The sequence below is a fragment of the Conger conger genome, chromosome 18, assembly GCF_963514075.1.
Source record: "Conger conger chromosome 18, fConCon1.1, whole genome shotgun sequence".
NCBI lineage: Eukaryota > Metazoa > Chordata > Actinopteri > Anguilliformes > Congridae > Conger > Conger conger.
This window is the reverse complement of record NC_083777.1, coordinates 23651175-23675965: the sequence shown is the minus strand read 5'-3', so window position 1 is coordinate 23675965 and position 24791 is coordinate 23651175. Positions and strand designations below refer to the sequence as shown.

The window sequence follows — 24791 nt, the reverse complement described above, 5'->3', positions numbered from 1 at the left end:
TATGAATGGGTGAATGGAGAAGCATCAATTGTGCAGCGCTTTGGATAAAGGCCCTATATAAATGCCAACCATTTACATTACATTACATTATTGGCATTGGGCAGACGCTCTTATCCAGAGCGACGTACAGTTGATTAGACTAAGCAGGAGACAATCCTGCCCTGGAGCAATTCAGGGTTAAGGGCCTTGCTCAAGGGCCCAAAAACAATTTACCATTTATATGACAATATGGTGGACCCAGAGTGCGGCCATTCAGGTGACTCCATCCAGGAGTCGGGACGGGCGGGTCTCACCTCCGAAACTTGTCCCTCATCTTCTCCAGGTCGTCCTTGGAGCGGCCGATCTCAGCCTGCATGAAATGGCGGCTGGACTGGAACTCCGTCTCCATGGCCTCCATCTTGTGGGTGGTGTGGGTGAGGCGCCGGCGCAGGTCCTCATTCTGCTGCTGGAGGATCCTGCCCAGGTGAAGAGGAGAGGAAGGAGACATGAGGCCGGGGGGGTGGAGGGGCACACACGGCCATCACCTGGCCAGCCTCTCTCACCCCCAAAAAACATTCTAAACGCTTCACACCAGCAGGCCCGTGAAAACTCGTCTAGAAAGGAGACGATTTCTCTGTGCTTTTACAACACCTCTGGAGACAACGGGACACAAGCCTAACACAATGAGTTTCGCTGCCATCCAAGATAAAAAACACACATATCTCCATAAAGAAATACATGAATAAATAAAGACATTACTTAAAATGCCCGTTCTGTGTTTTTACAGCCACAGCCACAACATATTGAACATGACTGCTGAGGCGGTTCTCTAAATGAAAAAAGAGCCCCTAAGCAAATACACAAAGACATTTTCTAGGCAAGTCCGGCCAAGAGCTGATGGCTCCCCTTATGAATTAATTAGCCGGTGTGCTTTGTTGCGCGTGGAAAGTTTGGAGGTGTGTGTGTGTGCGCGTGTGTGCGCGACTGTGACCAGCTGTCACTCGGGTGATTGCCGGTGCGGTGTCATTGCCGCTCCGTCGGTGGAGTTTAATGGGAGCAGCTGCCGGGGCGCTCAGGGGACCGGAGCAGCTGCACAGGGGCGGGAGACAGCTGCTGCCTGACACAACCTCTGCCAGCAACCGCACTGCGCAACCGCAACGCTGCCACGCAACCGTCACCGTGCGACGGGCACTTAGCGCAACCGTCGCCGCGCAACCGCTCACTTAGTGCAACCGTCACTTAGCGCAACCGTCACTTAGCGCAACCGCTCACTTAGCGCAACCGCTCACTTAGCGCAACCGCTCACTTAGCGCAACCGCTCACTTAGCGCAACCGCTCACTTAGCGCAACCGCTCACTTAGCGCAACCGCTCACTTAGCGCAACCGCTCACTTAGCGCAACCGCTCACTTAGCGCAACCGCTCACTTAGCGCAACCGGCACTTAGCGCAACCGGCACTTAGCGCAACCGGCACTTAGCGCAACCGGCACTTAGCGCAACCGGCACTTAGCGCAACCGGCACTTAGCGCAACCGTACAACCGCAATATCGCTGTGCAATCGTCACCGTATAACAGTCACTGCGCAGCCGGCACTTGTGTAACCGATACAACCGTCGCTGTGCAACCGCCACAGTGCAATCACACTCCTACACCGACTCCACCAGCAACCGCACGGCGCTACCGCACAAACACAATGACGTGATACAGAAAACTCAGGAAACGGACTCCAACAACGGACATCAACTCCACTCAACTCCAGCGGTTAGTGATGCGATCCGCTAAGGTCTGCGACAGTAACTGTGTCCGTGACAGTGTCAGTGACAGTATGTGTCACAGTGAGCGTGACCGTGTGCGTGACCGTGTGCGTGACCGTGTCTGTGCGTGTGACAGTGACAGTGGCTTTGACTGTGATAACCTTGACCCCACACAGCCCCTGTTCCGTAGCGTCTCTGTAAGCAGACTCTCAGACTGCCATCACCTCATCCACCCGCTCATTTTACATTCACTCTTCAGCCGTTTTAAAGGCAGAGTCTAAATTATTCATCGACACGGCTACATTCCTGGCTTAAGGATCTAGACATTGAGCACTTTTCTCACAGCTGGGTCTCATTTGGGGGGGGACATGTTTCTGGAAGCTTCACGACCATCGCCGCAACAGAAGACGCCTCGGCATTTGACGCTCTGGCCATTTTAGTCCCCCCCCCCCCCGTTTATAAGATGCAAGGTCCTTTTTTAAGCTAGTTTCCAAGAATCTATCAGTTCCCCTGAATTGTGGAGACAACCTCCGCCCCGTGTTGTCCATCTCTGTGACGTTGACATGAACACTCAGTCGGTGGGGGTGTGTGGGCGGGGGGGGGTTTGGGTTCGCGGTGGGGTGCTGACGGGCCACGATGGCTTAGAACCCAACAAGGACCCAACGCCGTTGCGTGTGGCACAAATGAAGATCAATGGGCGATTGCCCGGGCTGCTTGCGGATGTTAAATCTTTAATCGACACGAGACCCACCCCTCCCGACAGTTTCCACCACCGAACCGAAGGCGAGAGCCATGAAAGATTCATACTGCTGCTCAAAGGAAAGGCACTCCATTTCCCTCCTGTTAAAAATGCAACACTCTATTTACTCTATAAATACACGCTCTGAATTTTTCATTTTACTATTTAATCCTCTTTTTGTTTTAGCTTCCCGGGGAGAGCGCGAGTCTTAAACGCAGACTCGGGGTACAGCGAAATAACTGCTGAGGACTGACTGGGTGGGCCGCTCACGCCCGGAAGCAGGGAGCGGGGACCGGTCGTTGGCAGTTAGGCACCAGCGCAGAGACACTCCCCCAGACAATTAAGAGACCGCAACAGAGCTCCTCAAACCACAGATATAGAGCGGGCTGTAATGAACAGGGAGCTTAAGTAGGGACACGACGACTGGTGTAAATTAATAGAATGCTTCCCCCTAAATAGAGGTAAAGAATAGTTACGTTTATTTATTTAGCACAAATTTTAGTACAAATCTGTGCAAGGTGGGAGCGAAGCCCTTACAGGCTTGTACAGAGCTCCACACCTAGTTCAATGACAGAGCCATTACAGTACGTCAACACGGAGACGTACGACAGCGTAAACAACATGAAAGCAGAGGTTGCCGTATTTTGCTTCGCGGTGAATGGCGAAAGCAAGGTTATTTCTGTTAAAAAAATAAAAAGCGGGGGTTAGTTTTGCAGGGCACCGGTGTCTGGGCACGCTGTTGGTTCAGGCCTGTTAAAAGGCCGCGGACGCCGGTGCAAATTGAAATGCTCTCCGCGAGACGACGAGGAGGCACATCGGGGAAAAAAAAAAATAACAGCGATAAGGGAAAATGGATACACCGCGGCTCTCCAAAGTAATTCAAAGGCCGGAATTGGAAAATACATTTTCAATTTACTCGCGGCGGCATTTCCACAGGTTCAAGTTTAACATTCATTAGACTTTGTCCTTCTGGTCTGGCGAGGGGGCGGCGGTGGGGGCCGAGGTTTAAAAGTTCCGCAGGAAAAATGCGGTTCGGCGACCTCTTAACAGCGCTACAACGGAAAAATGATTTCCAGCAACTTGTTGAATAGAAGTTTTACTCCTTGGAAGAAATGAGTTACTCACTCATAAACACAATATAAAATGTGTCTGTGCGTGTAAGGGGATACTTAATATGAATGTATGGGTACATTACATTTGGTATAAAATGGTATATGTACATGTATTCATGCAAATTTGTACAGATTGCATGTAAAGCCCAAAACAACCTGAATCTTTATTATATATTGTTTATTAAAAAAAAAAAAAAAAAAAAAAAAAACATTTCACCAACTGAGCCTCACCCCAGTTATTAATACTTTAACACTGCCAAGCCTGATCACATGACCCACCCCCTTGACCCTCTGGGGGCAATCTGAGGGCTGTTCCAGCACATCCATCAGTCAGACCCCCACGACACCCTGCAGTGAGAGTCTGTCTGTCACTCTGGTGCAGAGGGGCCCCTGTCTGTCTCTGCGATGCCGAGGGGCCACTGTCTGTCACTGCGATGCCGAGGGGCCCCGGTCTGTCACTCTAGTGCAGAGGGGCAGAGTGGTCACTGAGGGGCAGGTAGCACTGTGCTGCAGAGCCCAACTGACAGGGTGCTTTACACTGCCGAGGAAGAGCAGGGAGTATACACCAACCAGAAATACCTCTGTGTGTGTGTGTGTGTGTGTGTGTGTGTGTGTGTGTGTGTGTGTGTGACAGAGTAAGCATGAGAGAGGGTGAGAGAGAGAGAGAGAGAGAGAGAGAGAGAGAGGAAGAGAGGGGGGGAGGGAGAGAGAGGGAGAGAGGGAGAGAGAAAGTGTGTGTATGTGTGCGTGCATGTGCGTCCAGTGACGTGGATGTCATGCCTGTAGGAAAGGTTGTCTGACAGCGAGTGGCTGTATGAGACAGAGAGACAGAGAGATGGATGATGCTGATGGCGGTGATTTTGCCCCAAACAGGAGGAAAAGCAGGATCGATTGCCCTTGGAGGGGAGAGGGGAGGGGGGAGGAGGAGGAGGAGGAGGAGGAGGAGGAGACGGGGAGATTGCTGGTGTTCAGTGGAGTATAAGCCTCTCACAAACGGCCAGGAAATCAGCTCCACCGGCGCGAGAGAGGAATCTCCTGGGAATCGCTGCACAATGCCTCCTTTCACACGGCCACAGACCCGCCTATTGTTCGGCCGAATGGCTCACTACAGTATATACAGTGTGTGAGCATGTGAGCACGCGCGAGGGGCTGTTCTAATAACCTTAATAAAAGTATTTCACTTACATAACGCTCCGCATGAACTACGGCGTGATTACAGAAGAGGCAAGAACACTGCGAACAGCCATTACGGTTAACCAACGGTTCAGACAGGAAGCGGACCCTGAACAGCGGAGGCCACGAAAATGACTTTTTAGCGACAACGAAAAATATCCCTGGGCTTATGAAGTTTGTCCAAAAGCAAGTTTCCTCATTTGGTAGCTTGGTTCGTTGATCAATAAAGGTGCCTGCTAGATAATCAATGTAAACCTTTACAACAGGGCTCAACAAAATAAAAAATAAAAAACTTCCAAATGATTGCACTTCAAATTCTTACCCCCAGAGAAAAGACTTATCTGAAATCAGCCGTACAGGAAATACATCACAATGCTGACATTTCAGATCAATCAGGACAGATTTGTCATCGTCTCGATCGGTTCTGGGGCTTTTTGCCGACCTACAGACCTGTCACAGAGCAGCCCTGTATATATATTTCCATTGACGTCTCTGGCCTCGTTCGCTGACTCTGACGCTTAATGCTGTGTTGTCACGTCAGGCTGATGTGAAGGCCACTAACAGAAGCTGTGACATCGATAAGCTGGTGTTGTCCCTGCTCTGTCCCTAACACTCCGGATAAGACCTTTTGCTAAATGCCTGACTGTATCCCCCAATCTTACCCAGAAACGGCCGGTGTGGGGGCAAGTTGCTTTCTGTAGCCCAGCACTACGACACCCGATTCAAGCGATATGGGCTGCGTCCGAAATCGCACACTTAGCATACTGCATTTCAGTGAAAGAAGATGAAAGGTCATTTAGTATGAGTCGTACGCTCGAACACGGTTGAGAACGCAGCCGAACTAACTATGGTGTTCAATCAAGAATCCGGTGTCTTATCGCAGGGCTCATACAAAAAAAAGGTTGTGTGTACCCACATTGGCCATTCCCGGATCAGACGGGGGACCCCTGCTTTGCACAGAGGACGGGGGGGGGGGGGGCGGTGTGGCTTCATGTCGGGGAGGGGGGTGGGGAGGGGGGTGAGTGACTGTGGCAAGGCTCCAGCTTCCCCCGCCAGCCAGCCGCGAACCCCGCCAGCCCCGTGAATCACTCGCGCCCGCAGAACCCACAAACAGCATTCTAGGCCAATCAATTAGCCGGCCCGGGTGACAGCAGCGCTTTCAGTGGGGCGAGCCGGCGTGTATTGCCCTGGGAACACAGGGCCGGGGGAGGGGGGGGAGGGTGACAGGCAGCTCTGATGACTTCCATCATGACTCACATAAACACGTGTGCGTTGGCCATCAGAGGGGCTGTCAGGCCGGCCGCTGCCTCTCTGCGCCCTCTAATAGGTTTGGGTCTTCCTGGGCGCCGGGCGGGACGGCGGGGGGGAGGGGGGGGGGAGCATTAATGCGCGGCGTGTCCTGGAACAGCGGCGGGTTTTGGGACGCCGGGACGGGGCGGCAGACAGACGGGGGGAGTTCATTCCGCGGGAGAGGCGCGGAGGAATGACTCCGGCGCGGAGAATCCTGGTTCAATGCATAACAACGAGCCCCCGGGAAACCGCACTTTATCTTCCGCGATAACGGAAGCGCGTTGTTCCTCCGGACAGCGCCGCTAACTCGTCTGGAAGTCGTTTTTTGGGGAGAGAAGACGATTTATCTCAACCTGGAAACACCGGCTCTGTTTTCTCAGGCAGAGCACATCGCTCGCTACCGCTGATTGCATTTAAATAAAGAAATCAAATGGGGGGGGGAAAAAAAAAGAAAAAAGTAAGGGAGGAGCACGCTGATACTCCAGGGGAAAGTGAAAGTACCGGGACCAGACATCGGAGGGAAACCAGCCCTTAATTCAGATTGTGAAATTGGGATCAGGCCTGACTTGTAGCTTTCATTTAAACAAACAAACAAAAAAAACTAAAAAAACCACAGCAGCAGAACGGGCGTGAGGCAGCCAGGGAACAGTGCAGCCCCCTGGGTTGTAGCCGTTATTGAACGGGCTCTGACCGGGGTGGGGGGGTTGGGGGGGCTGGCACAGATTCGGCGCCATGACGCCAGTCTGGGGTCGTCGTCCCCCCCCCCCCCCCCAGCTCCTATTTTAGCTGCCTTCACCCCCTTCCCGCCCATTGGCCGTCTGTCTGGGAGCGTCTATAGACTGTGCCAGCCGGGACTTTGGCATAATACGGCTTGTGGCTGCCAGGAACCACCCCTTCACCCCCCAGCTCTACCCAGTCACCAAATACTGATCACAGTGCACCCACACACGAAGGTGGGCCCCCCGACACCTCCAGCGCTACTGGGCATGTGCAGAGACACGGGACCGTGAAGAAGCTCACGTCACGCGGCGAAAGTAAAATGGCCGCCTTCTCTTTTAATCGGGATTTATGTTCGGGGGACAATTTAACGGCCCCTGGGGGATCACAGAAAGGGCTAAACGGGGAACGGCTGAATGCAAAACAGCCAAACAAGGGCACGCAGAGAGGAAAGTGACTTACTTGATCCTGTCAGAGTCGCACAAGGAGTCCTAAGAGAAGAAGAAGAAAAAAAAAAAAAAGAAAAGGAAAAAAAAGTTAGAATCTGCATTAGTATGAGCAAACAGCACATGAAAGACACCGCAAGACATTCAGGGAGACAGCGTGGCATCTGGTTAACGAAACTGGCACGGAACATTTGTACTTTATTATACATGGGCTTATATTTAATTTACCGGCCGACTATACATTACAGCGCAGCGAGGCGCCCTTCAACAAACACTTAGAGCAAATCAAAGGGACGTGAATCACCGAACTGTCAGAAAGATGACGAATAAACGCCAACGTTTCCCCGACGCCGAAATACTCGAGGGAGGCGTGCGGCATATCATTACGATCAGGAATCCCACGGCAACCTGCCACGGAGACCGATATGATCCCGGAGAAAAATATCACACGGTGCGCTGCAGGCTGCAGCGATCAATACCCACGAGCCTTATAAAGCTGCGAAATCAATCTGACAGCCTTTCTGATGGAGGAAACGGCACTGCACCCATTCACACAGAGTAAATATACACTCAGCGAGCACTTTATTAGGGAGACCTGCGCACCAGCTCGCTAATGCAAATACCGCATCAGCCAATCGTGTGGCACAAATGCTCAAATGCATAAAAGCGTGCAGATATGGTCAAGAGGTTAAGCTGTTTTTTAGACCAAATGTCAGAATGGGGAAGAAATGTGATCTAAGTGACTTTCATGACCGTCGAATGATTGTTTGCACCAAAAGGGGTGGTTTGAATATCTTGTGACTCATCTTCTTGGATTTTTCACGCACAACAGTCTCAAGAGTTTAGAGTGGCAGTTCTGTGGGCGAAAATGCCTTGTTAATGAGAAAGGTCAGAAGAGAATGGGCAGCTTCAAGCTGACAGGAATTTGACAGTAACTCAAATAACCACACATTACAACCGTGGTACGCACAAGAGAATCTCTGAACACACATCACATTGAATCTTGACATAGATGAGTCTAAATACCTAATAAAGTTGTCACAGAGTGTATATATCCATGAAATCACCTACATCTGCAGTACAACAGAACATAACATTGACAACACCTTTTCAAGCCAAGGCGATGACTACACAGCATTTTCTACAGTTAGCTGAATATACTGTGGCTTTTAAAGAGTTTGAGACTATATAGAGCCTTTTATATATGTGCCGCAATTACACCTGAATCAGATTTTGCACAGTAAGTCTTCAGCATATTTTTAGACTGCACATGCTCCTGTTAGCATTAAACTTTACAAGGCGTCTAAGGCATGTCTAAGCCCTGAATAGCTATTTTTCACTTAGCCACCTAAATTTAAATATGGCTGAATTGAGATTGGATTATGATTAACGGCCATCTATTTTTAATGGAAGCCTGCGTCGTGTAGCTAGGCAACAGGCTGCCTGAGACAGCTCTGGCATTTGTTTGAAAATAACAGATCCCCGCTTTCGCTGGAAACGGCTCACAGCAAAATTTAGAGCGAAAGGAGGGGGGGGGGGAGGGGGGTGAGGGGGATGCGCTGTCCCTGTACATACCTGGGCGTGTGAGAACACACAGAAAGGCGGTCCTATCGTTAGGTTCTCCTCAGAGAGGGGGACAGAGTACGTGTATCTGTCCACTTTGGCCGGCGGGTCTCTGTAATGTTGGCGGAGGTAGTCCTCCCGGAGCTCCACCCCGCCCGTCCAGCGATGAGCCGGCCCCTCGGTTTTGGGCCTGGCGCCCTCCCTCCAGGCGTCCCCCCTGTGCTGCTCCACCTCGGGGTGGGGCTCGGTGTCGGAGCTGTCCCGCTGTAGGGGGATGTGCCAGGTTTGGGGGCGGCTCTCCCTCTCCCTCTGCCTCTCCTTCCTGGGCGGCTCACTGGGATTCGGCCGGGGCGCCTCCGGAGGCTCCTCGCAGGCCCTGCTCCTCTCGTTCGGGCGGTCCCTGGGGCCGGGCTGCGGGGGGGCCGGGGAGGCGGCCCTCCCCCTCCTGCCGACGGGAGGTCGGCCCCCGAGCAGCTGGATGTTGGCGGGGCTCAGGACCCGGGAGGTGATCTCGTCCAGGAAGTGGGAGAAGCGGAGCTTCTCCTCCAAGACCTGCAGCTGCCGGGCGGCCTGGGCGGATCCGGAGCCGGGCCGGGGGGAGGCGGGGGCGGCCGGGGGCGAACAGGCCTGGGCCCGCTCCAGGGACAGGCTCCTCAGGTTAGGGTCGTAGGCCCGGTTCTGTCCCAGCACCTCGGCGGATTTGGACTTGCGCAGGCGGTCGGCGGGGTGGGGCGGCTGCTTCAGGATGCCCTTTGGGGGGGAGAGGAGTGCCGAGCCGGGGTCCCGGGGGGCCAGGATTTCGGCGTGCTCCTTGAAGACCAGAGCGCGGTCGGGGCCGGGGGCCGGGCAGGGCGTGGGGGGGTCCTGGCTGCGGCAGGCGAAGCGGCCGGGCCCTGGGGGGCGGGGGAGGGGGGAGGCCAGCACGCCGTGGCTGAAGATTCGGGGCGGGGGCAGGACGGCGAGGTCCAGGCTGGACAGGCTGGACACGTCCAGCTCGCTGTCCTCCGACGGCAGGGACCAGGACGAGGAGAAGAGCTCGGGCGGGCTGCGGGGGCGGGGGGCGGCGCGGGTTGGGAGGCGGGGGAACGTTACCTGGCAGGGCTCCTGCTGGGGGGGCGGGGGCGGGGGGGGCGTCAGGTCCTCGCGGAACACGGGCGGGGCGTGGCGGACCTCGCGGTGCTGCGGGGGCGCCTTGCGGTACGGCTTCCTGGCGGGCGCGGCGCTGGTCATGGCGTTGGCGTTCGGCGAGCGGTCGGCTCCGTTAGTCCTGCGAGAGAGAGCCGCTGTTAGCCCCCCAGAGCCCTGCGCCCGCACCCCTCTGTGTCGCTGCGCGCCGCAACGGCACGGAACTGCCCCGTCAGAAAACCGTCACGCACTCGCCAAACCCTGCCTTCAACACGCGCTCTGCCTCCGCACACACGCATGCTGCACTGCACGCCCAGAGAGAATGGCGTGCGGTATGACCGCAACAGAGACAGGGAGAGAGGGGGAGAGAGGGAGAGGGAGGGAGAGAGAGAGAGAGAGAGAGAGAGAGGGGGGGGGGGGGGGGAGAGAGAGAGAGAGAGAGAGAGGGGGGGGGGGAGAGAGAGAGAGAGAGAGAGAGGGGGGGGGGAGAGAGAGAGAGGGGGGAGAGAGAGAGAGAGAGAGGGGGGGGAGAGAGAGAGAGAGAGAGAGAGAGAGAGAGAGAGAGAGGACAAGTATGCAGCAGGGGGTCAGAGTGAGGGTGGACAGCATGCCTTCCAGCTAGCGATTGATTACAAGCACACGCACTTTTTCCAATAGAGAAAACTGTTAACCTACAGCCAACTTTGACTGGCAGCTCCATGAAGAGGTGTGTGTGTGTGTGTGTGTGTGTGTGTGTGTGTGTGTGTGTGTGTGTGTGTGTGTGTGTGTGTGTGTGTGTGTGTGTGTGTGTGTGTGTGTGTGTGTGTGTGTGTGTGGGTGGGTGGGTGGGTGGGTGGGTGGGTGGGTGGGTGGGTGTGTCTGTGTGTGTGTGGGTGAGGGTTGTCTTAAAGAGAGAGTGGGTCACTCACTGAACCCACACTCACCAGCCCAAACAAAGGAACTCCGTTGACTTAAAGGAAATCAGAGCCTGAGTAAGACATGGATCTGTCTCTGACTCTGATCAATGCACACGCCAATGTAGTCATTGTGTTGGGCCATAAACTGTCACCACAATGCATCCACAGAGATAACATTGGGGGAAAACAGCAAAACAGTGTGCAAATTAAAACAAACGTCTCTTTTTTAATCACCCCTCCACCCCCAAACGACACCCGGACTTTGGGTCAGTGGCCTCCAGTCAACGGCACGCATCATTGGTTTCCCAGCGATAGCCAATGGCAGGCGCCCATCGATCCGGCGAACACTTCCTGTGCCCCTCCCAAACGGACGGCCTGCTGCTGCTATTTTTACAGCCCCCCCCCCCCCCCCCCCCCAGCCTCCTGCTGCCTGGCAGTGGAAACACGGGTTCGGCACAGCAGACAGCCAATGAGAATCAATGCTTCTTCTGCATGGCCGCTAATGCGCTGGAGAAACACGTGAGGGGCATGGGCCACAGGGGTGCCCGGATTCTAATCAGGGCAAAAAATAATTACGTGTAACATAATCATTAACGTGAGTGTGTGTGCGTGTGTGTGTGTGTGTGTGTGTGTGTGTGTGTGTGAATACATGCATTTCACATGCGCAAAACATTTTAATAAGTAGCCTTACTAATGAGGCTGATTCCATGAATCTTTCACAACCAAAGTAAGACATTCATGGTTATCCTTTGGTGTATTAGCCCCATCCTCACCCCCCAGAGCATGAAAAATGAAAAACCGTAGGGTTAACTGAAATACCCGGTGACAGGCTCTGATAGACTCAACACAAAAGTGAACCTGGACTTCTCAGTTTTGCTTCAGTGGAGGGGATTTAGATTGTTGCCTAGACAATTTTGACGAACCCAGTGACTAGTGTGATTTCACCCTGCTATCCAGCTTGTATTGTAAAAAATGGCAGTTAACAGATCCTCGTGCAGTACAAACAATACAAGGCCAGTGTAAATACGCACATCTCAGACAGCATAGTTCCTACTGAGGTATGACCGGGGAATTACATTATCCTTAAACTCAAACCAAAGTAACAGGACGGGACAGAGAGCTAATGATTTGATGGAAGGAGCCGTGTAAATTTGACCGTGTAAATTTACGATCGCTTCACACTTCTCATTGTGCCCGTTTGATTGCTCTGTCCAATGAGCAGACAGTCTGTTTAACTTCATTGCTTAACATTGCCAGTACAGGTGTTCCAACATAAAAATAGAATACCAGCGTGTATACTACAGTGAGCAAACATCACTCTTTAATAATTAAGAGGCAACAAAAAAAATCTAATCGCAGCCACATTACTTGAAAACACTGAAAAACATTGCTTTAGCTACATCAGACAGGCTTGTCATAATTAACAAGGCTACCTTTTAGTACAGAATACCAGTTTTTGTGCCTGAAGCAAAAAAATATATATTCCAAGGACGCTACACGTCCGTCGTAATATAAAAGCTGTAAATTGCATTTTCCACAGCCCTGACCTTGGAAAGCTTCAGAATGGTATTCCAAAGCGAGGAGGTAATGTATTAAAATCTATACTATGGCCCTCATGAAAATCTGCAGATGAGCTGGCCAGCACTCAAACTATAAGCTGTGCTTGAATACAGGGCCTAGACAATGCTCTTCAGTTCAACTCCTCATCTGCTCTCACGCATTCCCACCAAAGAATAAGCACCGTCCTTTAAACGTTGATTAAATATTAACTGCAACTGAACTCATGTTAATACGCCAGTCTGGGGTAAACACATATAAAGCGTCAACAGAAAACAGACAGACTGAAAACCAATATCTACAATGCACAAAGCCTCGCTCTCTCTTCTCCGCTCTGAAGACGGGAGCGTTTGAAACACACGGCCGGGGCGGTTATGCGCACCTTGTGAATTTTACACGGTTGGGAGATGCAAGCCTCGAGCGCAAGCCTTCCGCCCCGCTCTCTTCCTGGGCACCCCCTCCCGGTGCGCACAGAACCCACAGACTCTGGGCAGGCCGCGGCCCCGTCGTCAGCCTCCAGCCGACCGCTTTCCCGGAGCCTCACCCAGCTAGTGCGGTGTATGTTTTATGCCTCACAAAAATTTGGAGGAGAAGAAATTGCGCCAGAGGCTATTTATTCAGTCCGTGAGGTCTGGTACGGCAGATGAGCGAAATGATTAATAAGAGCCCACTGTTTCTTGAGCAAAATGATTAATACAGCGACTGCTTTTTGTTTTATCTAACAGCGTTTCGACAGGAATATAAAACACAGCCGTTACAAGCCACTCAAGACATTACTATTAATTTACCCCCCTTTTCAGACACGGGTCTTTAACGCGCATCTTTACAAATTGCATAATAAACAGGCTACACGTTACAGGGGAGACATTCTTTCGCCTCAGACACTTAAAACGAAATTAAATCGGGAGGTTTCCGCATTTCGCCGGCCTTATCCGCGGCCGGCCTCGCGGGTGGAGGCGTGCCGGTAACAGCCTGTTTTTTCTGCCACTTTAAAGCGGCGCAGGTCGTTAAGAGACACATTAACAGCTGCGCTCCGCCAAGACGGCGAGAAGCCGAAAAACCGCACAGCGAGCGCGCGCCGGTCGCCCGTCTCCAATCCTCAGCGTGGGGTTCACCGCGGAGGGGCCTGAGAGCTTCATTACTGAAACGAGGGGCCAGGTCATAGCCGTTCCTCCCGACACACGGTGCTATTTGGAATTTAACATCATCATCACAGGATCGTAGCCGCCGCCCCCCACTCCCCCCCTCCCCTCCCACAAATCCTTTGAATTAAATTCTCCAGAGTTAAACTGACTCTTCCTCTCGCTGGGATCACGCAGCCTGACAGCGCGGTTTAAGGCAGACTGACACGTTAAGAGAGATATATGGGACAAAGGCCCGAGCAAGGCTTTTAGCACATCTGGGGAAAGATCTACTGTCAAGTAAAAGCGAATTTCTTCAAGTTAAACAGAGAGGAAGGAAAATGAGCATGCACAAGGCTGCCCAACCCTGTTCCTGGAGATCTACCATCCTGTAAGCTTTCACTCCATCCCTAGCAAACCACACCTCATTCAACAGCTAGAGCAGGACTGCCCAACCCTGTTCCTGGAGATCTACCATCCTGTAGGCTTTCACTCCATCCCTAGCAAACCACACCTCATTCAACAGCTAGAGCAGGACTGCCCAACCCTGTTCCTGGAGATCTACCATCCTGTAGGCTTTCGCTCCATCCCTAGCAAACCACACCTCATTCAACAGCTAGAGCAGGACTGCCCAACCCTGTTCCTGGAGATCTACCATCCTGTAGGCTTTCACTCCATCCCTAGCAAACCACACCTCATTCAACAGCTAGAGCAGGACTGCCCAACCCTGTTCCTGGAGATCTACCATCCTGTAGGTTTTCGCTCCATCCCTAGCAAACCACACCTCATTCAACAGCTAGAGCAGGACTGCCCAACCCTGTTCCTGGAGATCTACCATCCTGTAGGCTTTCACTCCATCCCTAGCAAACCACACCTCATTCAACAGCTAGAGCAGGACTGCCCAACCCTGTTCCTGGAGATCTACCATCCTGTAGGCTTTCGCTCCATCCCTAGCAAACCACACCTCATTCAACAGCTAGAGCAGGACTGCCCAACCCTGTTCCTGGAGATCTACCATCCTGTAGGCTTTCACTCCATCCCTAGCAAACCACACCTCATTCAACAGCTAGAGCAGGACTGCCCAACCCTGTTCCTGGAGATCTACCATCCTGTAGGTTTTCACTCCAACCCTAGCAAACCACACCTCAGTCAGCGACATGAAATGAGCCAGAGATACAGCAAATTAAAACATGAATTAATTCCCACCATGGTGTGTTCTGCAGAAGAAAAAAAAAAAAAGAAACTGGCAAGGAAATCAGCGAAAATCTGCATTGGAAATGAAACGCAGGAGCCGGAGACGGGGAGCCCTGTAAATGTGCTATTCACAATCAAATCTATAGTGTTCCCCTCCGCCCCCCCCCCCCCCCCCCCCCGCTGCCTATCGGAGTGCTAGTTAAGTCAATGCGATGCCGTTCGCAGCCGGGAAGTTTAATATTTCATCGTTATTTACTTCCGCCGCCTGGAAGTTTAATATTTCAATGTTATTTACGGCTGTCCTAACAGAAGAACACACTCCAGCCTTCCTACACGAGGAGATGCGTCGAGGAGACACGCAGACCGCTACAAGGGCGTCTGTTGCAGGCTTGTTTTCCTCTGCTAAACCCGATTCCCTTCAGACGGAAAACTGAAAAAAATAAATAATAATTAAAAAATCAGGCGTGACAGCCATCATTTCCCTGATTGGGAGGCAAGTGGGAAACCATGGTCCTGGAAAAGCTCTCCCTTCAGACTGTCCATTTTTCAACGGCAAGTGATTAATCACACAGAATTTTTTTTTAAATGATCTCTACTGTGTGGCGGTTGATCGTGTTGATCGTTGATCTGCTGTATTGAGCGGACGGGCCCTGCGTCCTGGTGAATCCGCACCATGTCCTGGTGAATCCGCACCATGTCCCAGTGAATCCGCACCATGTCCCGGTGAATCCGCACCATGTCCCGCAGCGGCAGGCAGCCCAGCGGGTCGGTGCATTACACGTCGTACCGTGGTAAAGGGAGGGGGAACGGGCGTCAGTGACGGCTCACCCACGCGTGGCGACACACCGGCGACCCGTTCTCCCTGATCAGGAGCCCAGGGGTCTAAAAGCAGCGCGTTCGCATTCTCCTCGGGTTCCCCGTCCCTGTGGGTCTGAGGGAGGGACTGGGGGAAGCAGTTCTGGAGGAGAGCGTGTATTTGCTGCGATGAGCAAACAAACTAATTTGGGGAAAAAACACAGGCATGGTGTAAAAAAAAAAAAAAAAAAAAAAAAAAAAAAAAAAAAAAAGGATCTCGAAAACTTTGGAGGAGTGTTGATACCTCCAGGGAATAGTGATGTCAAATCCTATTTTAAACCAGTTTAGCCCGCATACGCCATCAAAGCTTTCACACTCCTGCACTATAGCAGGCGTATGGATTAGGTCTCCAGGCCTGGCTGAGGCAGTCTCCGTAATGAGGGTGCCCTAATTAAGCAAACGTCACCGTTTGCGGAGCTGAAACAGATACCGCGAAAATGATCCGGTTAATGACCCGGCAACAATCTTTAATTTTAAAGACCCGACTGGAAAGGGCTCTGGAGCTGCACGGCCGAAACAAACCACAGGAGCCATGGTGTACCTGACGGCCCGGAATCCAACCTCGACCGACAGAGAAAGGACAGAAAATGGGGGCCAAAAACCCGCCTTTAAAAAAAGAGAGCCAAAAACCCCAATTTGATTTTAAGTGTAGAGTAGGCCATCATTCAATATTTTCCCCCCCAATTTTTATTCTTTCTCCACTAACAGCTGCTGGAGCTTTCTGGCTGGGGCCCACGCTCTGAGTTCATCTGAGGCTCGATAATTCTGCCCACTCCAGTGTTGCAGACTGGCTTCATAAACTCACACATGAAAATAGAAGACTGGTTTTGAAAAAGAAGCGATGCTTTCAGGAAAACGTGTAAAATTTACTTACGGACTCCTTTATGTCAAACAAATACTCAAGTCCTCTGTGGAAAGGGAACTGAACTTCGGCGTCGACTGCATTGTCGGACGTAAACATGTTAATTCTCTGCCGTGTAGATTACATCTGCAAGTTTTTCAGGCATTTCATAAATCAAGTAAAGTCAACCGTTTCAAATCGAAGAAACCGCGCCCGTCCCCCAAAACTGGGTCTGAACAGCGAGGCGGAGGTGACACTGATGAAATGATAAATTCTCGGCGTCCTTCGGATGACTCAACCCACAGAGGAGACATAAAAAAACCCTGCCTCATTATTATAAGGTCTGGGCAGGCACCCGTACATTTAATCTCAGTCAGGCTTTAAAGTCGGCTTTTAAAGTCAGCTTTAGTCCGTTTGGGAGCCACGCAGACGCGGTGACAGGAGTCATTTTCCGTAATCCGAACTCGCGCATAATGGGGAAATGTTCCTTTGGAGCGATACGTGCTGGGGATGAGGCAAAACGCTGAAGTGGTAAGGTAGCGGGAGGAGGAGGAGGAGGAGGATGACTTTGCCAAAAGCGACACCAGCCCAACAGAGTTAATTACCTGCTTTCCCTCAGAAGAGAAAGAGACTTACATTAGCTTTGATCAAATATCAAACGTCTAAAGAAAATGATGAAGGTGTGTGGGGGGGGTGGGGGGGAGGTGGTGCAGCCAGGACAGTTTCTTTATCCCTCTTGACACCGGAGAACGTTTACAATAAAAGAAGGGTGAAAAAAATCAATTTCTGCCGCAGACGGATCAGAGGAAGTGTATCTGGGCTCTCTTTCATCAGGCAGACAGCTGCCCGGCGCACACATCCCTGCTACCGCCATTTGCATCTACTCGTCGTTGCCCAAAAAAAACCCCGCTTTACCCAGGGAGCCGAGCGAGAGCGCTCGCCAATTAGGGCTATTTCTGGAAGGACAACATCACGACGCTACAGCGCGGCGGCCACACAAGCCAGCTTAAAATGGATATTTATCTCAAATAATGACTGTACCCAAAATACTTTTATATCAAATAATGACTGTACCCAATATCCGAGATGATGCAGCTGCCTCTTCATCCACAGGTTCTCAGCCAGACGACCTAAAAAAACGGGGAAAAAAAAAGAGGAAAAAAAGAAAAAAAGATGAAATGAAAACAGAAAGAAATTCACAGGATCCCAGAGGTGCGAAGAGGAAACGGCGGCGGCAACTTTTGCGACTTCTTAGCGGCGCTCGTTAGCAAGCCGCCATTTCCACACAAAAACAGCGCTCCCGCTGACAAAAGTATCGACAAGCCGCTCAACAAAACTTTAATACGGCCCTGGCTTTATGACTCAGCACCTTGATACGACGACACACGTGAATACGATCAACTGAAGTCTGGATCTATAGGAACATTTCTCGTTTTCTTTGACAGAATTGTACACAAGGTTTCTTCAGAGGAGAGCTGATTTAAATCATCGTTAGTCACTCTTTGACACTTACGAAACACTAAACAGCACGGGAGAAAAGCATGGGAGGCCGTCCTTCATGTTGGCGCAGAAACGGTTTGATGTAGAAATGATGGGCGATTTCATATAACAAAATAAAAAACACAAATGCAAATACAGTATCTTTGCAGCAGAAGCCGAATCGCACACGGGCGAGAAAGAGGAGGAAGCCGAGCGGTCTTCCTCCGGGTCCTGGGCCGCGGACCGCGTTCTTCCGCGGCGGAGAACACGCTTGCAGCGGGATGCCGCTCAGAATAGCAAGCGCGGCCGGCGGCGGTGAGCGAGGCGCTCGGCGGAGGGGCCGGGAAACAGAACCGCAGACTCGTCCAGGACTTCAAACGGCCCAGAAACACCCCCTCCGGGCCTGGGGCGCAGCGGGGGGGGGGGGGGGGGGGGGTTGGCAGGGCGAGAGGGAGCCGGCCGGGCTTTCATTTCGCCTAATCAATTCAACGGTCCGTCACGTCTCGCCAGAGGGGCCAGAGAAACGTAACGCTCCTGAACGCCGAAACGTAACGCTCCTGAACGCTCCTCATCCCGATATATCAATACGCAGAATACGTTTCCTGGTAGATATGCAGATCGATGACCGAAACGCTGCAATGTCAACCATTCCGTTTCTTCGCCCAAATTGTCATGCGCAGTGATTTGCTGGACGTGTACGATAAACGTTAAAAAAAAAGCAACCTTGCCTTTAAAAAAATAAAAAATAAAATAAAAGCAAGATTACCGGTTTGAATAGACATTTTTCATTAATTTGATGGATCTGCAGCAGTGGTTACAGAAAACCAAATTGCATATAAACCTCTGGAGTTAATAAGGCTGATCTCTCCACTAATGTCCTCTGGGCCAATTTTAGGCAGCCATGGTCCTCAGCTGTTCCCTGCAGTGGGGGAGGGGGGGGGGGGGGGGGGGGGAGAAGTCTCCATTATTAACAAGAGCCTGGACGGCCAGAGCAGTTGTGCGTTGCCACGTCGGTCCTGTTTGGGTTGAGCATGAATAATTTAACGAGGGAGACGGAGAGGGTTCATGTGACGCGGCTTCGGGAAAAAGTCATTATTTTCGGGCCGTGCGTCGGGGAGAATAATAACCCAATTCGCCGGGTCACACCGAGACCCTCGACTCGGGCCGGGCCTGCCTCAGCAGACACACTTCTGTCCCGGGGGGGGCGGCGAGGTGTGGGAGATGAGGCGGTGAAACTGCCTTGGTTTCAGCCGAAGGAGGCTTTTGAGACTTCCAGATGATATCGGTCGGCAAAAATCGTACATCTCGGAAGCCTGCGCTGCCCTCTCCAAACTTCAATACTGAACGCAGCTTCTTCAAAGGCCGAACGTCACGCGCGCGGACAATTTCGACAGAAGCGCCGCACCGGTTTGGAGTGGAAATGGAGTGGAAACCTCAGCCACCGTTACCTTCAAACCTCTGCAAAAAAAAGTTTTGAAAAGGGAAGCAAACCCCTGGACCACAAGCTAGTCATTGGCATACAAAAGCAGAAAGCTGCGTCAACAAATGCCGCGGGATTTTAGGCGGGAAAGACACACCCACATGCACACGCACACGCACACCCCCACACCAACACCAACACCACACCCACACCCCCAGCCCCACCCCCACACCTCCACACCTCCACCCCCCCACACCAACACCACACCCACACCCCCAGCCCCACCCCCACACCTCCACCCCCCCACACCAACACCACACCCCCACCCACACCCATACCCACCCCCACACCACACGCACACCAACACCACACCCATACCCATACCCACCCCCACCCCCACATCCATACCCACACCCACCATCACCCCCACACCCACACCCACCCGGCCCAACTGTGCTTCAGTTCAGTGCCCCTGTGTATCTGTGAGGCATCTGAAAGTGAAGGAGAGAGGAGAGAGGAGAGAGAAGAGGAAGAGAGTGAGGAGAAAGGAGGAGGGGGCAGAAGGAGAGATAGAAGAGAGGAGGAGAAAGAGGATGGATAAGAGAGGATAGAGAAGGAGAGGATGAGGGGAAGAGGAGAAAGAGATCAGAAATAGAAAGCGAGAAGAATGATCAGAAAGAGAGGAGAAAGAGAGATCAGAGGGAGAGAGAGGAGAGAGATCAGAGAGAGGAGAAAGACAGATCAGAGGGAGAGAGAGGAGAAAGACAGATCAGAGGGAGAGAGAGGAGAAAGACAGATCAGAGGGAGAGAGAGGAGAAAGACAGATCAGAGGGAGAGAGAAGAGAAAGAGAGATCAGAAGGAGAGCTCAGAGCTGTCTCGGAGAGCTCCTCACCTTTAGCGTGCTCGCTGCTGGCTCCGGAATCATCACCGTGCGTCGGTCTCTCTCCGGCGGGAAACTCAATCCCACAGTCCTCCTCTTCCCTCCTCCTCTGGCATGTGACCTCAAGGCTATCGATGACCTGAAACAGAAGCGCAAAGTAAAAAAAAAAAAGAAAGAAGAAAAAAGAAAAAACACGGCAGGCGTCAGCCGAGCTGTCAATCAACCCCGGCCTCAACAAGCAACCGGCCGACGTGGGCGGGGCTCAGAGACTGCTGGGGCTGCAGCCATAAATCACTTAGGAGTTTAGGGGGGGTGAGGGGGGCCGGGGGTTCAAAATCTAATTTCACTCTCTGACAGGTCCGCCGGAGTTTTCCTGTCCCTGCACTCGGGAGAGCTAAGCTCGCGCGCAGCGGCAGCAACACGTTTCAAGCGCGTTTCGTCGTTTTGGAAACATTTGCCAAAGCGAGTGGGCCGGATTTAAAACAATTTGCGGTCTGCGTGTCAGGCTTAATACGCTCCCCGGAGTAAACAAGACAAAAAGACTGCGGAGGTGGGCATGACGAGGCAGGAACACGGCGGTTATTCACCGGACCTCTCCGGAGGGAGCTCGGATGTATTCAAATCGATGTCAGCGCTGGGCTCGGCTAAACAAATTCTGTGCCACGCCCCGGGTTTCCCATCCTGCTCGGGAGCCACAGATGCAGAATATCACCAGGGTCGGTATCGGTAACAGCGTTAGCCAATAATAGCATCAAGCCGACTGACTGGCATGGGGCCAATGCTAAGCTAATATGGCAGATATCATGATGATGCAAGACGCATGCTCCAGAGAGGCTATGCGCTTTTGGTGGGCCAAATTGCAGGCCCAGAAAAGCATCCTAATCATCGTCATTTCAAGCTCCGATTATTTATCTGAATTTATCGCGGCTCTCCAGGCCAGTGGTTCCCAAAATTTTTAAGGCCCCCTCTGTAAATAATTTCCATTTCTGTGTCACCCCAAAAAAACGACACATGCAGTTTGCAACTCATTACACACAAGTTTTAAAGTGCTAAAAAACCGCTCGCACTGCGAATTGGCTGAGAATGTTATTAACGACTGAAATGGATGAACATGTCAAAATAATGAATCTGTTTAGCATTCAACAAATTGCATTTTTAGAAATTACATATTCAGGCAATTCTAACCGAGACTTAACCACTCGGCTGATTCAGTGCAGTGGTTCGGGGGGGGGGGGGGGACAGCTTGGGGAGTTTGGGGCTCTTTCACTTGGTTTGGCTTTTTTATTTTATTTATACAATAACACTTCAAGCTGCTTGGCATAAATACGCAGAGCTATACCGCAGAATTATTCAATCAAAACGAGTGCGGCAGAAGGGGCAGCAAATCAGAATAGTTTTTTCGATAAAAAAAAAAAAATTAATCTTACTTTCTGTTGGTGAAATTTTCAAAATCACCATGTCCCTAGACTACCTAAAATGTAAAAATGAGCCAGGGTGACCAAATGTGCTATATTTACGTCCCAGTGGGGGACCAGCGTGGGGAGCTAGTGGCAGAATGCGGAGGAGTTAAAACAAGTTCTAATATTGGCAGTGCGCGCTTCCAAAAACGCCATTACGACTTACGAAATCAGTTCAGCTCGCAAATGCTCCGTTATGAATTGAAACCAGTTTTTTTTTTTTCCACTTATTCACAGTATGATTCATTAATTTTTATCACAGCCTTTTCATTTTCGACATAACTTAAATTTCGAGGCACCCCTTCGAGGCATGTCACAGCACCCCCCCGGGAGCCAGGGAACCCGGTTTGAGAAACGCCGCTCTACACTCGTACTGCCGAGTCACAAAGTTTAAAAACATTTGTTAAACAAATCAAATTAGTTACATTTTTCCTAAATAAATTGACATGGCACCCATCTGTGAACTCGGTTACAGCTTGCATTGGAGCTATAATGTAAAACGGGGGAGAAGCAACATCAGGCAATATCAGCGACTGATACTGTTCCCATAATTTCCATATCATGTGTCCCAGTTCTCTGTAGTGCCAGGCGGCAGAATGCTGCATCTGTCACTCCGGCTCCATGTTAAATACCTCCCCGTTCCCCCTGAGACTGCTGGGAAACCAGCGTCTTACAGCAATTAGTCTGCTTGTTCCACAGAGCGAAAGCGGCGAAGCTTTGTTTTAACGAAAAGATTAAATACAACACCGAAAAAAAAACAACAAACAAAAAAAAAAAACTCCACGACTGGAGAGCACACCGGCTCGCACGGATATACGCTTCCGTGCTGCGTGTCGTTCACCTCCGCGCGGCTTCCCTGTTCCCGCCGCATGTAGGACGATTATGCGAATTACTGAGCAAATGAAGAGGTGCGGTAAAGTGCCCTCCACTGCTGTCAACCGCCGCGAGAACGCCCACAACCGCCACCGAAGCCGCCGCATAGCCGATGCGGTTCAAGAGCCTTCGTCACACGCTAAACAACGCAAGTGACGGACGAGCAAGCGAGGTAAAAAGATTAAAGAAGTATTATTATTATACTAAGATTGAGGCTTTCAAGCAACAATCATTCATTTTACCACAATTACCTGGTACACCATGAGCTTGGTAGCCAGCTAGAAATGGCCTAGAGGCTACTGTCCATTTCACAGCAAAAAACTAAATTTAACATTTAAAAAAAGATATAATTGAAAAATAAATAAAAACATGTTTCAAGCAGACCCCTTTGAGACCGTACAGTGATATTTCGTATAAATTAAACGAGCAAAGCCCGTTTTCTACACCACTGTGTACTCTTCGCAGGAATGTAAATTGGCTGCAGGATCAAAAGCTCCGTATAACAGAGGCCTATATCCTACATCATAAAAGATGAAATCCCAATACAGCAGCCGTTTACACGGTGATCCTGAGGCCCGCAGATGCCCTTGGCTTGCATCCTTTCCCTTATTGTCCCCCCCCCTATTCTTCAGGGCTCCCCTTTACAAGATTAATGAAGTTTGTACTGCACACCAGTGACAGCTGATTTCTTTCACCCCTCATTGGCAAGAGCAGGTCAGGCACGAGCTCAAGGGTGAACATATTTCCAATTGGCCATCGGAGGCGCAAGATTTCCTTTATGCAAAGCCATCAATGGGAAAATGTGTTGCGCTAAACGCTTTGCATTTGAAAGGAGCTCTAGTGCAGAAAATGCCATTCATTTCCCCAACACACCCTCATGCTGGTACTTCACATTAGTGCAGCATTTAGAAAAACAAAAAAATCTGTGACTGCACTGTATTTCCCCACTCTCCCGGCGATCCATACTTTACGGCTCAATTAAATAAAACAGGCCTCAAATTTATGCACAGGCTTTCTTTCCCCACTTCCGCTAAGCGGCAATATTTTTTTAAATATTTATAAGTCAGAGGTTCAATGGCACTCGACCATGTCAAACAAGGCCGCCGTCCAGGATAAACACCCTCGGACAGAACTACGCGGTGCCACCGGTCCTCTTGATCCAGGTCCACCACTCTCTCAATTTCAGGCACATTCAGCTCGGCCAATAATGCGCGAGGGTGGATCGGGGGTTGGCCAGTTCAGTCCGCGCACAGAAACCAATTTCCAGCGAGGCCCTTCTGTGCGGTGCGGGGAAGAAAGGCCATCTGGTCAAGTGGACAAGCTGATCACGGAGGGGGGGGGGGGGGGGTCAGGGAAACAGCCAGCGAATTACACGGCTTCTTTAACAATTGGGACACGGTACCTGCATTTCCCCCGAGCACGCCGGAATGAACGCATATGAAATGCACGGTCAAGTTGTTGGGAGGGGACCGGAATGGGATTCTTAAATTACGTAAGCCATATCCGGCCTTGTGCGGTAAGGGTGAACGTTGATTTTGATTCCCCCCCACCGTCGCGTCTGGAGTATTCCATTATAAAAAGGTTAACCGTTTGAACGATACCGGTCAGCCTTGCTGTGCACAAATCAGAAATCATTGCATTGTATGTGTGTGTGTGTTTGTGTGTGTGTGTGTGTGTGTGTGTGAGCGTGTGAGAGAGAGAGAGAGAGAGATGACGTGTGGAGTAGAGAATCTTTAAAATTCCCTATGCACATTCAGAAAATGAGGTTCTCTGCTCATAAACAACTGTGATTGCATCATGAAATGAGAGTTGGGAGGATCAATGATACATTGATATTTTTCAAACTAAATGAGATTTGGTATATTCTGCAGTTTACAGATCCCACAACCAGAATGGTAAAAAGGACCATGAATGCATCTGAAGGGCTTTCCCTAAAGCCAGCTCTGCCTGAGGCCTCTCGGCTTTAGAAGTGCCAATACACGAAGCGAGGCGGGACAGCCGCAGATTTGGTCTCCAGTCCCTGCCCTCGTGCCCCAGTCCAGACCCCAGCCGGCCAAGGCCCAACAGGGGGAGTCTGGGCGGGATTCCAGCTGGCTGGGGCACAGTACCTCGCCCGCTGACGGCAGCAGTTCGCCGCTCACCGTCCGCGCTAAAAGGCCCGCTCGCTTCAGCGAACACGCAACCGCGTCTTCACACGCTAAAGCCGCTCGCTTCAGCGAACACGCAACCGCGTCTTCACACGCTAAAGCCGCTCGCTTCAGCGAACACGCAACCGCGTCTTCACACGCGTAACCGTCGGGGCGTAGGGGATGGGGCAGGG

The 24791-nt window shown here is 51.4% G+C and overlaps 1 protein-coding gene across 1 annotated transcript in view; it reads right to left on the bottom strand.

Annotated features, from left to right (window-relative positions):
• tjap1 (tight junction associated protein 1 (peripheral)) overlaps positions 1-24791 on the bottom strand; it is a 64063-nt gene that overhangs the window by 19972 nt on the left and 19300 nt on the right. Inside the window, exons 2-6 of the mRNA XM_061228573.1 lie at positions 20154-20280; positions 17436-17491; positions 9865-10039; positions 7226-7254; positions 294-455 (exon numbers count right to left, since the gene is read on the bottom strand). Coding sequence (XP_061084557.1) covers positions 294-455; positions 7226-7254; positions 9865-10002 — 329 coding nt within the window. The 5' untranslated portion in view covers positions 10003-10039; positions 17436-17491; positions 20154-20280. The remainder of the gene's footprint in view (positions 1-293; positions 456-7225; positions 7255-9864; positions 10040-17435; positions 17492-20153; positions 20281-24791) is intronic.